The 14,290-nt window shown below is 43.9% G+C and overlaps 1 protein-coding gene across 2 annotated transcripts in view; it reads right to left on the minus strand.

Moving 5' to 3' along the window:
- Positions 1-14,290, minus strand: part of RSPH14 (radial spoke head 14 homolog) — a 551,562-nt gene that overhangs the window by 44,444 nt on the left and 492,828 nt on the right. For both annotated transcript variants that reach the window (XM_078667753.1, XM_078667752.1), the window contains one exon: positions 900-1,125. In XM_078667753.1, the coding sequence (XP_078523879.1) occupies positions 900-1,125 (226 nt within the window). The remainder of the gene's footprint in view (positions 1-899; positions 1,126-14,290) is intronic.

The raw sequence follows: 14,290 nt of genomic DNA on the forward strand, positions 1-14,290 counted from the left end.
ACTTTCAGGCAAAGCTGTTAAATTGGCATGATTTAAGGCAGAAAGAGATGTGGTGCCTATAAACCTGTCACCTCTGAGCTGTGTCGTGCAGCCTCTACATGACAATGGGCAGTGTTCCTAACAGCAAGACAGAGAGAATATACTCCAGGGCGTCAGCCAAGAGTCAGGAAAGGTGTCAAAAGAGATGAAACACGATTCGAGGAAAAGTATCAGGTACTAATATTTAATGAATTTGTTCAATATGGAATGACCCTCCAGCCTGTCCAAAACGTGGCTACTCAAAAACCACTATGTGTTTCCAGTTTATGGCCAGTCCAGGCTCCGAGTACTCAACTGGCCACCAGTGAGCTTCTATACTGAGTTCAAATGTCCCATTACTGCTTTGCACAACTTGGTGTTCACTTTCTAAACTGTGTTGTCCTGCAACATGCAGAACCTCAAAACAGTTCACGCTTCTAAAGCCATTTGTATTACAGCCAGCACTGGGTGGGAAACACCCCTCCAGGACTCCCTGGCTCTCAGGCCTCACTTACCACCAGCACCTCCACAGGATATATAGGCTAATTTCTTCCTTGAGGCTTTCAGCTCTCAGTTATATTATGTTACGTTAATTAGTAGGCTTCATATTTGATGTTTGTCCCAATGCGAAATACTATGATGCCATTTTTGCTGGAAGGGAATTGTGCTTCAACTGAACTGAAAATGTGGAAGGTCAACAGCGTTAAATGCCGTTTATTACCCTACTCGATGCACACCCATACATCACTGGTCAAATTTGTATAAATCTTGATCCACAGAAAACACAAGGACTGATGATACAAATACTAAACTCAGCAGAGGTCGGAAGAAGGCCAACCTTGCTGTTTGAGCTGGACTTGTCCCTTGTCGTGTTCACTCACCTGACTCCCATCATGGCATAGGCAGCCTTGCTCCTGATGGCCACTGACGGGTGCTGCAGCTTCTCCTTGAGAATGGACACCGCGCCAGCCTGAAGCGCTTCACAGGCTTCTACTTTGAGGCAGAAGTACAGGGTATCCAATATTAACCCCTGCACCTCTTCCACCTCTGTCTCCAGCTTCTTCACCAGCTTTGGGACCAGGCCAGCTTCAACCAATCCGACAGCTCCTGCATCAAACACAGAACAAGACAGGGGTGGGAGTCAACAATGGGTGAAGAGCACAGTAGTAAGGAAGGCATGCCTACATTTCTTTCTGCAGGAAAGCGGTCTACTATGACTTATTAATGATCAGTCTGATCGTAAAAGATGCCTTAAAAGGGCCTGCTAGTGAATGGTTTCACAGTTCTGGAATATATAATACAAGCAGATTCAGAAGGGGTATAACATGCACTGTGTATTATCATAAGCCAATGGAACATTCTGTAAGTAATTCCTATCCCAAACTCACTCTGGAATCTAAATTAAGCAGACATTATCAAATAAACAGACATTCTGAAATCGAAAACCTAGGCAGACCTCAAACAAAGGCCATTTTGGAATCCAAAACACAAGCAAAAATTGTGAGTCGATGTGGTTTTTGGTACAGAGTTTTGGATATGTTACAGTTGATTGGATGGCATCTTAAGAACTCCGAATCCTTTACCATCCTGCCGCTGCCCTCTATCAGGTGCTTGTTTGAGGTGTGTGAACAGCCATGAACTAACTGGCTTCCAAAAGGAGTGATATTATACAGAGACATCGTCCTACGCCCTGCTCAACAAATCCTGGGCGCTAGTAAGTCAACTAGACCACTCTTCTGGAAGAAATAAATACGGTGCTTTACTATACCTGCAATTGTGTGATGCAATTCAACTGAAATGATCATTTTACCCAAGCAAAAATAACAAATATAAGACTTGCTCTAACATATAGCAAGTAAAATGCTATATACCAATATTGTCTAATGTGGGTTCCTGAAGAACAGCATCATGCCATATTTTCAAACATCCACATGACATACTGGCCAAGATATACGAAGCCACTTAGCATATTTTTGTAATGGGCAGAATTGCTATTTTGTCCATAAAGAAATGCTAAAAGGCCTTTACAAACGTACAGAGAGCCAAACCAATCGCAATTTGCGATTTCTACCCGGTAGAAATTGCAAATTGTGACCGTGATTTAGGAATCGCAAATAGGAATTACCTGTTTGCGATTCCTAACGCAAATTTACATAGCATTTCCGAAATGCGAATCAGGCATTTACGCAACGCTATTACTATCGACTTACAGTCTTACAGTCGACAAAACCATGTGCAAAATTTAAAAATGCATTTAAAAATGCTTTTTTTAATGTGACATGAAGCGCACATATGCCCCCCGGGCATATGTACACTTACATGTGCACTAGGAAATTTGGGTGCCTCTAAGGGGGCCTTAAGCCCAGAGGCACTGCTAGCTATCTTGCCCATAGGCGGCAATGCAATTGAATTTCCTATGTGGGATTCCCTAATATGGTTTCCTACTTTGGGAATTAGGAAATTGCAAATTTAGTACATATCCTTTTGCATTTCTTAAACAGCGATTGCTATGGAGTTGGTATTTAAGAAATGCAAACGGGAAGCTTTGTACATCTGGCCCACTATTACATACCAACATCGAATCAGTGAATCAGAGAAGTGAAGAGATCACTCTTTCCCACCAAAAAGAAGTATGCCCTTGAATGTACCAAAGCCATCCACATTTCACACCCACCTTCCCACTGATCCATCTCACACAACATCCACATCTAATTCCTACATACCACCTTGATACTACCCTAAATTCACACATGCACTTAATAATAATAATAATAGCGATTCAGAAGCATGCATCATCCTTGATCATTCTTGCATCACCTACACAACACACCCTTAATACTGCTCCTGACCACCAACTGAGAAACTTCATACCTGAAGCACACTAACCTCGATAGCACACCCAGGAAGCCCCTTTCAGCTCTGATATCACCCAGCACCCAAGGCCATGCTCTTGCCTGAACTGCCAAACTGATACCCGAAAAAAATACAGCTGTACTACGCTCCCCCAGAACTCTCCAATCAACGTCTGCAAACAACATCCACAGATGCCTTCCAGAAGCACTTGAGAATGCACTGCTCAAAAACCTTCACCGTTCTTTTAAGAATAGGCACTCCAAACGGTTCATAACCGGTGCTTAAAATAGATAGAAGTACAGTTACTCACCGTGCAGGGTACATGCTTCTAACCGTGACGAGTCAGTGATCTACCATTAGTAATATTGGATCCCTGCTGAGAAGTGCTAGAATACTCCCCAGCAAATAAATAGATGCAGCGACTCAAATTCTAACAGTTCCATAAAGTATGGATTGTTCATCGCTCTATATGGTCATGGAACGCCTCAGTGACTTGCAATATCCTTATAATGTACAGCAAGGGGTACTTCAGTCCATATATTATCTTTATTTTCTTATTGCAGGCATGTTCTTGTGCCAGATCTGCCTGTAGAAAGAAAATGAGGTCACCACTCACTAGTAATTACGTATTACAAGTGAGTAGTAATATCACAATGCCCTGTCCTTTACAGCTGCATAAAGTACACCCGCGTAGCTGGGGGGGGTGAGGGGGGCGGTCCGCCCCAGGCGGCACCATTTCTGAGGCGGGCGCGCGGCGCTTGAGGCCCGTTGCGGCCGCGACGGCCGCCTTTATAATTTATTTGGGCTTCTTGGGGGACAAGGCGCACAGGGTCCCGCATTAATTATTAAGGCGGCCGCGGCCGCAACGGGCCTCCAGTGCCACGGCTGCCGCCCGCATTTGCACTGTGCCTGCTGCAGTGTTAAAAAAAAACTTACAAGCAGGTCAGGGGTGTGCAGGCGGCAGCGCGGGCGCGGCCTAAGTCCCGCGTCGTCGCGTTAGTGACGTACTCATCAGTCCTCCGGCTCCGACCGTTGTGGTTGTTGCCTCCCTCCCGCCCAGCCTCGCTCAGAGTCCTCCAGACCAGAGGGGTGTCAATCATTCAGTTCTCGGCTGCAGCTTATACCGGACATCCAGTACAAGGTGAGGCTGAATTGTACGTCCAGAGCCCCTAGTGTACCTGTGTTTGGTACTCTTTTGTAACATGCTCACGTCACTTTTCTCTTGTAACACACTGTTTGCTACCTTTCACATTTTGTTGGCTTTTGATACTTGCACAAGTGCCACCATTGTCTTCGTATAATACACCTATAAAATTAGAAATAAAGTTTAAAAAGAACAACCATGGTAGAAAAGGGGGGGTAGTATGTATAGACAAGTTAAACAAGTGTCTGGTAGCAACGTTAAACATTGTTCTGTGGGTAGAAGAGATGCCGGGGTGGCTCAAAATCAGGCTGTTTCATTAGCGCATTTTATTAAGTACCAATGAATTATTGCTTTAGTGCAATATAATTAGGAGACATGAGTGCATTTTTCTAATGTTTATTACGTGGTAGCGTACTACTGTTGTGCTTAAAGTAATAAATCATTCCACGTGCATCAAAGGGTTTATAAAATACACCAGGATTTCTGTTTGAAGAGATGGGGAGTGGATAGAACTATGTGAGGTGCAGGTTGCAGAAGAGGAGAAAATTGTGTCTAATGTGCAAGAGGCAATTTAAAGTAGAGAATAAGCGAGGTAGAGGGAGATCATGAGCCAGTGGATGGAGAGAATGTTCAAATAGGTCTTCAGTGTTAGGTATTCAAGGTTTATCTGGAGAATTAATAATATTGGTAATAACATAATTTTGAAAGCATTATGTAATACTAAGTAGTAGTATTGTAGGTAGGTTATCGGAGTGTGTAGCAAATGAGCAGGTTGTTAGCTTAGAACAGGCAGCACACTCAAAAATAAATAGCATGGTACATACTGTGGTTTGTCGAGACTTTGAATAGGAGCCCTCATATAGCATAATTGAAGTATCTGGTAAAGCACTCATAACATCCGAGGCACTATACCATTTTGGAATAAAACATATTATGTAGAATGACTAGCTCCCTTGTCCAGTCTCAACAGGAGTAAACAAGGAATGTGCCATTTTTCCTTCGGCCTTCATTGGGCACCCTGGCAAAGACGTCTTGAGGAGGGCAGATATGAATAAGTGATGGGGGAGCAAGGACTGTACATCCTGATACTGGTGGGCAAGAGATGTGGAGCGGGGCCTAGCCTTGAGAGGGCCTCCTGCTTTGGACAATGTCTGCCTAGCATTAAACAAGCTGTGAGTGGCAGGACAGTGGAATACAATGTGGGCAGTGAGGGAACTGGAGCTTGGTAGATTTTCTCAGTTCCTATTAGTGTCATTATACCTGCTTGAAAAGACTCTTTTGTAGCATGCACACGCCACTTTTCTCTTGTAACACACTGTTTGCTACCTCTCACATTTTGATGGCTTTTGATACTTGCACAGGTGCCACCATTGCCTACATAACGTTTGTTCTTGTGCCTGAGTGTCTGCCATATATTGCAGTATTATACCTCTAATTGTACTTTGTTTTCTCTTGTAACCTACACACTTGTCACTTTTTCCTCCTGTAATGCACCGTTTTCTACCTTTTTGTATTTTGTTTGCTCACAATTGTCACTTTTGCCTCATGTAACTTAACGTCTGCTTTTGTAATTTGTTCACTTGTAATTTTCTCCTCATGTATCATTACTGTTCCTATTGTGAAGCGCTCTGATGCCTTTGGGTAAAGTCCGCACTATATAAAAATGCATAAATAAATAAAAATAGGAGTAGTGCGGTGGGATTTATTTCAAGTGCCCACCGTCCTTTTTCGCCAGCACCCCTCCACCCCCGCAAGGGGCGGCAATCTGAGGGATAGCCCCGGGTGCCACAAGCTCTAGCTACGCCCCTGATAAAGTATGCAGCTGTGCTCTTCCGCCATCAAAAGCTAAAAGAGAAATTGTGTGTGGCCTTCAAAATATGCTTTCAATGGACCAAAAGCAGGGAGAATGAAACAAACTCATATTTGTGACATTCTCTCTGGCTGAAGGTGTGTGAGACCGCCTATGACTATGGCTCTGTCTGTCACAGCCTAAACCTTTACTCCCAAAGTGAGGAAGATGCACTGAGAGCAGAGGCTGAAAGAGGACATTTCGCTGTGCGCCAGCTTAAAATTACTTCAGTCAAAGGTAGTGATAAAATAGAATAAAAAGTCAGAGCAGCACTTGCAAAGACTTGAATCCAACCCAAATGCAAACTATGTGCTCAGGGTCCTATCTGTGTCAACAATGAAGTACAGATATCTGGGATTAGTAGAGGCAACCACCCACTTGTCAAAGATGTCTTGTACTGGTAATGAGGTCTCAAACAAAATATTCTCCCCTTGAGCTCTTTTATTGGAGTTGGTTGAAGTCATACCAAGTAAACCTAATATAAACCTGGGGGTCACCCACAAATGATTGCACCTTTGGGTGCTCTTAAGCTCAAAAGGTGAGGAAAAGTAGATACTAAATAAGGACAGTGGAGATCCCTGTGTAAAACCTAAGGATCGTGGTTCATCTAGTGCCGCATAGGGACCTCTACAGACAGGGAGAAATTGAAAGGGAACGACTCAAGCCTCTTGAAAGTAGCATGATGGGAGACAACCTTTACAACGCAACTTTTACTACGCAGTGCCATTACGATGCAACTTTTACAACGCAAACCATTACAACGCATTGCGCTGGGGGGCGCTCTAGGATAGGGAATAGGTTTGATTTACTATCCAACACCTTCCCTACTATCCACGGGGACTGGAGTTGGAATAGTAAATTAAACTATTCACTATCCAGCGCCCCAAAGCACTATGGGTTGTAATGGTATGCGTTGTAAAAGTTGCGTGGTCATGGCATGCGTTGTGAAAGTATGCGTTGTGATGTCATACATCCAGCATGATTGGCCAGAGTAAATGGAGACGTCTTTTCTAAAAGAAGGTGATGGTCTACAGTATCGGATGTAGGGAAATGCATCATGACCAAGAGACCGACTATAAAACAAAGGGCCTTGTTCTAAAAGCATCAGAGTCCACTTTCCGTTCCATTTTGGACCAAGGCCTGACTGGAGAGGAGACAGGCAGGTGGTAATATCAAGGTGTTTATGGGGCTGTGCAGCCACCCAGGCAGGTTGGTAATGGGTCTGGGGTTGAATGGCACTGTTGGATCCAATTAGGATTTTCAACAAAAAGAATAATAATTCCAACTACGCCTTGGAAATCCAGTAAGACTGAAACTGGCAAAGCCAACATCATCATGTGTTAAACCTAACTCTTCCTGCTCTTGACAGCCAGGATGAGCCAATGTCCACCCGCCACCAAAGAAGTGAGAACCTCACACAAAGACCAGTCTTGAAGGCAATAGGCATTGGAGGTATGTTCTCCCAGTTCTAGCAGTGCAACTAGGAAACACTACCCCTCTCCCTCCCGCGCCACCAACATACAGCCAATGCGGAGCCAACAAGACTTCAGGAGTGCTCACAACCAGTTATGTTGTTTGCAACATTCAGCTGAGTTTGAACTGTCTGAAGCCATAAACCTTGAAATGTTAGTGCCCTCATTTATGTGGCATGGTGCTCCGAAGGTACACCTCCGTTGCGCTTTTCTTAGAAGCATCGATCCTGCCATCAGTAACCCACACTGTTCCTTAGAGCCAGCAAACCTTCTCTGTCCCTACTATCTGCACTGAAATAGAGGTTCCTACAGCCAGAGACCCTACTTTTCCTCCGTAAGCCTACACTTGCATGCTCGTGCTCACAGTCAAAGGCCTTCTCTATCAACTGGAGACAGTGATCATCTCCTCTCTCCCACCACATGCACTGGTACACTAGTAGGCAGCCAAGTACTTTACTGTCACCTACATCCTAAACTTGTATAATGTACTCTGCAGCCAGTTCCACCCCACTCCCACTACGTGCACTCACATGCTCTCATATGTTATTCCCCACAGCCTGAGATATACTCCACTCTCTATTAATAGGTCTCTTATTGCAATCTCTACATCCACTAACACTACTCTGACTGCTTCTATCACCTGCTCTCATATACTCGCCCATACAGCACTACTACCTCCAACCCTCTGTTGTTCCCTGAAACCAGTGGACCTACTCTGACCTCTATCAACGACCCTCTCCCCTACTTTGACCCTAACACCAGTACAATTGGAATGCCCACAACAACGACCCTGATCAGGGCCCTACTATGAGCACCCATGTGCTGCTCCCTACTCTTTGGGCGGGAACATCCTTTACAACGGGGATGTTACCCCGCACTACAGTTACGACGCGTCTTTTACAACGCAAGTCGTAACCACGACTTGCGCTGGAGGGCGCTCAAGGACAAGGAATAGTAGATTTACTATTCCAACACCTTCCCTACTGTACGTAGGCTGGTGTTGGAATAGTAAATTTAACTAATCTAAGTCCAGCACCCCTCTAGCGCAAGTCGTGGTAATGACTTGCGTTGTAAAAAACGCGTTGTAACGGTACGCGTGGTAATACCACACGTTGTACCATCATACATCCCTCTTTGGGACCATTTCATCAGAATTAATGTGACAATGATCAGTCCACGAGTTGCCCAGCGAGCCAGCCAGGTCTTGAAAGAGGTTTTCCCTAAGAAAGGTCTGACGCATTCTGGCCAATGACATTTTAAGGTATAAGGTGACCACGGGTAGCAAAGGGCGATAGCGGGTGACCACGGGCGCCCCTGCATGCCGTCCCCGATATAAGTATCTGTGTTACAGAATGCCTGGCATAAGTTCCTTCTTAGGTCCTTGAAGGAGTCTGCTGTAGAGAAATACACAGATGTCAATTCCCAAGGCGACAATAGTCGGTACAGTGGAGAAGGACCGCATCTGCAAAAGGATGCTGTCCCGACATGCAGTTATGTCAATGTTTCCCTCAGCTCTCTCAGTTTGATCACCTTCCTGTGAACTCTGATCCCCAGTTATATGACATGTGGCGGGGTGTGGAGGGGATTACAACCCCCTCTTTCATTTTCCTCAAGTCCACTAGACTGGTCGTAGGAGACTAGTTCTTAGTGGTATAGCAATAGTGTGTGTGGTTCAGCCGTTTGCAGTATGCCCTTCTAAACTCAGTCAGTGCCCTAAAAGACAGTTTTGACCGACGCATTGGGAAATATCTTATTGAGATGTAAATCTTGTAATTCCATAGCTCATCTGTATCGAGCAGGCTCTTATGCACACTCACTCTCACATTTTACATGAGCCACAAGTGAAGCATAATGCCCAAATATGGAGTTTTGTTTCCTGTCTAGAGAAAGCTTACTGGAATACACAAAAGTACTGAGCCATTTCCCTCCAGTTTTCAGGAGAAGTAGTCTCAGTGGCCAGGGAGTGTGAAAGTTGAATAGTGCTCTTTCTTGGCGGAAGCTTTGGTCGAGCCAGTCAGTAGTTTTGAGTCATTCTGACTTGAGAGGACTTGACAATGTGCCCAGACTCAGGAAGCGCCTGCTGTGGTACTTCATGTTCGGTTCCAAACGGGTCGAGCTGGGTGACGTCAATCTTACCCCACGCACTGACCTGCTTCGGTTACCCTGCTGCCTACCCTCCAAGCGCCATGGAGACACCAGAGCCAGCTCAGGGCGGCCTCCTGAGGTATGAGCTGCCCCAATGACAGGACAAATCACCACAAAGAAGCGGTAGCGGAGCTACCTTGCATAGCACGGGTGAGGCAAGCTAAGGATGGTGACCCAACCTTGCAGGATCACCCTTATCGACACAAACCATGTAATCTTGACCTCAGGGTGGCGGCTTGCCTGGAAGGAAAGCTCCTTGTGAAGCACCAACATGGCCCCAGGAGCCCCTGTGGAGATATGAGCACCCCACGGTACTGCTAACGCGGGATTACTGGTTACTAATTATCTTGCCAAATCCCTTCTTCCTGTCGACTGAATCGTTGGTACCTGTCTTGAGTAAAAGGTAATCTCGAGGTAAACAATCAATTTAAGAACTTACACCACTCTAAATGACCACTGACCAAAATTAAGTTTTAAAGATTTAATATAAAGTCAAAGATAACTGAAGATACAAACTTCTCAAAATGAGATTTAAAAGGTATATCGGAATCACTATGAACATGAACTTCTTGAATAGTCTGAGTCTGAAGAACAAAATAATAAGTACAAGTTCGAATACCATCAGGGTTGCTAAAATGGATACAAGTTGCAACCTCAAAGTCATTACAGAAAAGAAAATTAAAGTTAGTCTGTCCCTACACTACACTAAATGACATCCCTACTTAACAAGATCTTAACCCTCTAGGTGTCAGCCGTGGTGACTTCCTAAGAAGATCACGCACTTCTCTTTTCTCTTCTCTGATAATGGGTCTCTCCTGATCAGCCTATCTGCCTACCCATCCGCTTCCTTAGGCTCCCAAAATCATCTGCTCTGCTCTCCTCCCGGGTCACTTTCCCTAATACCAAATCACATTTCCAATAGAAACGCCCCTTGGGACGCCCCTCACGTGGTACATCTTTCCGCGGCAAACTCCATGATGGTACTCTTGAAGACCCTCGTTAAAGTTGACCTTGGTTCCCGGGCTTCTTCTTCAGTGCGCTGATACCCCCTGAAATTCCTGGAAACTCCTACAGGCCTGCGCAAGGCGCCACTGAACAAAGTCCCTTTCATTCGAGCTGATTAGGACCCTCGCACCTGCATACAGCTCTTCCTGCAGTGGGCCTCAAATTCCAGACTTCACCATATCTTAGGCCATAAAACACTCTCAGAGCTTCATACTGGACACCTCACGACCTCTCCTCTAACGAGCACATGACGATTTGAACTTCATGACATTATCGGCTCTGGCCTACTTGATTTACATGCAGCAGGTTCCTGCACTCTTAAAACGTTAACTTGATTTAAACAGCAAACATTCTTAACTAGCATACGTTTCTAAAATAACACATCTATAAAGCATATACTTTTAACCCTAAGTTCAATAGTACATTTTGAAAGAACCATGTCAACCTTGTCTCACATTATTTTAGCAGCACGTTTAGATTTGCTTGTGAATTGCCATGAGGCCTACACAAAATACTGGGTTTTTGTTACATTCAACTCTTACATTATTCCTTTAACATGAGAACATGAGGTTTTCATATTCATCCCAAACATTTCTACATTAATCTCACACAGTTATGATTATTGTTACTCTACTTAAACATTCTATGCATTTCACCACTGAATATAAGACACTCTGTGTATTTCACTTCTAAATATAAAACACTCTGTGTATTTCACTTCTAAATATAAACACTCTGGTGCAAAGTACATGTTAACTAACTACGTGCTTGTAAATATGGCGTACTTATACATTTTTTCAAACTTGTGCTCTCTCAGTCCCCCCTTTGATGACCTTTAGGGGTCATCATCACCCTGACACTAAAAATGTAGAACCTTCAAAGTGAAGTCAGGACAGTACCACTTCTTTTCATACTCTCTAATGCTTTCAGACTCTTATATTGGGTGTCCTGCATCGCTGTCAACTCTTCTTCCTGTTTCTTCATAGCTCTCTGTAACCTATTTGCTCTATACCATTGATACAAACGCACCAATCCCCACAAAGTGATTACACAAATCACTACTATGATGATGGGCTTCAATATGTACCAAACGATACCCTTTCCTAAGTTGGCAAACCAACTTCCAACTTTACCCATTCCATGGCCTACTTTTTCCCACACATTTACCTTTGCCAGGTCCTCAATTTCGTAGTGTATGGCAGTAATGTTTTGTATATACTTCTCTAGAGGCTTTGAATTGTCTGGAATGTAAGTACAGCATTCCTGGACCTTCAAGGCCCTACAGACTCCTCCCTCTTTTGCTAACAGAACATCTAAAGCAAGTCGGTTCTGAAGAACCATTGCCCTAATCGATTGCATCTCCCCTTCTATCAGCATCAAGGATCTTGCAGTACTGGCAGACAGTCTATCTACGACTGTAGCTAACCTCCTGATCTTAATGTCATTCATTATCAATCCTAAGAAAGGGAATGCAGCACCTATTACATCTCCAATTACTTCTGCTGCACCCAGCCCTCGCTTCCATCTAGTTGATATTTCTTTCTTAGGCGTGTCTAAATTCTCAACATGATATATTTTAGGGAAGACAACAGCCAGATAGCATGATCCGTACCAATTATCTGGTAACTTCACATAGGCATATCTTCCACATACAAAATATACATTTGGTATTGCTTGCATCCCTTTCATGAAGTTCTTAGAGTAGTACTCCAATTGAAAAGCATGTTCGCAATTGACTTGTCCTACATAAACGTTTTCATAGTAGGAGTAACTCCTGTGAATGCACAGTTTCCCCCGTTTCTCCTTATCCAAAGCAATTGGACCAATACTACCTTTTTGTTGTTGTGCCCTTTCTTCCTTGGTCCAATCTGTTTCTCCTTGTCCTGATGCCTTCAATGCCTTCTGCTTTCTGTATCTAGTATCTACCTGAGCTATAAACTTTTTCTCAACTTCTGATATTTGACAAGTCAGATTGTTGTTTCGAGCATGTGAAGTATCTAACGTTCTCCATGGAATAAACCATTTGTGTAACCTGTCTTCGCTTTTGTAGTAGTCCCATTTGTTCAAATGCTTGAAATTCGGAACCTCTGGCAATGTCGAGTCGAAATTCGAGAAGTAATACTCAAATCCGTCTCGTCCATAAAACATACTTAACAATAAACTGCACGTTATTCCATATGTCAACGGGAGATGATGGTATTTGATACCCTCCTCCACCGAAATTGGTAACTGCATACATACATAGCAGTCCTTTACCTCCATGGCATCAACATATTCATAAAGCAACTTAGCATAAGCATTTGACTTGTAATTCCCCTGTGATTCATCCATGTGTAACCTTTTTACTTCTGCATCTAACAACGCTTTGTCTTTCTCATTGATGTTTCCCTTCTCCTTAACTGTGGTAGTTCTCGGTGTTGACACTCCCCTATCCTCCTTAACTGTGGTTCCATCCCCTTCGTGTCCCGCTAGGAATGAAACAGTTACCACTAAAATTATAAGAGAAACCACTACTCCTAAAAATGTAACAGCTATACATTTTGCCCTGCGGTTCGGGTTGCCAGCCTCCATGTTCTCAAACAGTGTAGTTTTCGACTATCTTCCAGCATTCACTTCCTTTTCTTTTCAAACAAAGTCTTTCTCTCTTGCAATGTCTTTCTTGAAACACTTGGAAGCTTGACAATTTGTTTCCGCAAAACAGTTCAAAGTCCAGTAGAAAATAGACAACCCTAGCCCTTCTCCATCCACTAAAATGAAACCCCTATCACTTTTCTTCTTCCACTCGGCGCTAGGTTATCTTGCAACAAGTTTACAATTTCTTTTCAAAAGTCTTATTTTCATCTGAAGTTATGTATGACTCAAGGAGTAACACTACTTCTTCATAAATGTCCATCCGAAGTATCATTCCCTCAGGTTCTGGACAGTTCGTACCACACCATGGAAAGTCAACCTTTTCTAGGATTATTCTCCTTATTTCGCTCAAGACAAGTGGACGGACGAAATTGAGAGTTAGCGTTTTTTCAATTTCCAATCCTGGTACTATCAGTTCTATATCCACAATTACAAAGGGGTCCGTTCTAATCAAGATCACTTTCTTCACTTTTCCAGATCTGCACCCCTTTGAAGACATTCGTAGTATGGTTTTAGTCCACAACAATAAGCACTCCTAGCAATTCTACTACTCGTTCAAGCATTTCCAAACGAAGAAGAGTTCCCTCCAATATTGGATATCGTGAACAGCAAACTGGAAACTCAACTGTCTCTAAAAGCAATTTTCTTATTCCACTCAGGAGAGCAGGATGAACGATGTTGAGTGTCAGCAACCTTTCGGTCTCCGCTCCTGGCAGTAGAAACTTTATTTGCACTGTGATGATCGGGTCAGTTCTGATCAGTTCCACTTCCCTGATCCTCCCTGTTCTGTGTCTCCCAGACATCTGCAACAAGGTAGGTCCAGTCGGGAGTAGAGTATCTTCTGCTAGGCACTCGCACTCTACTTGATCTTCTAAGACCCTCCTCGGCTTGATCCTGGATATCTTCTTCTGGATCTGAGTCTTCGGATATAGGAGTAAGCGTTTCTTCTTGGGCCGACCTCAAACTTAGCCTTCTTCTTCTTGTTGGCCAAGTGGCAGCTCCAAGCCTTATTCTCCTATTCCTTGTCCTCCCACTTGGTTCTTGATCGCTCCGATACGGATCTGAGTCTGAGTCGTATTCACTTCTGCTCTCTCCTTCAGTTGCGTCTTCTGTCTCACTGCCGTCCTGCCTTCGCTCTTCTTCTGAATCCGATGCGTTCCCAACTCCTTCCGA

Source organism: Lissotriton helveticus, chromosome 11 (assembly GCF_964261635.1).
Source record: "Lissotriton helveticus chromosome 11, aLisHel1.1, whole genome shotgun sequence".
In the NCBI taxonomy this organism is placed as follows: Eukaryota; Metazoa; Chordata; class Amphibia; order Caudata; family Salamandridae; genus Lissotriton; species Lissotriton helveticus.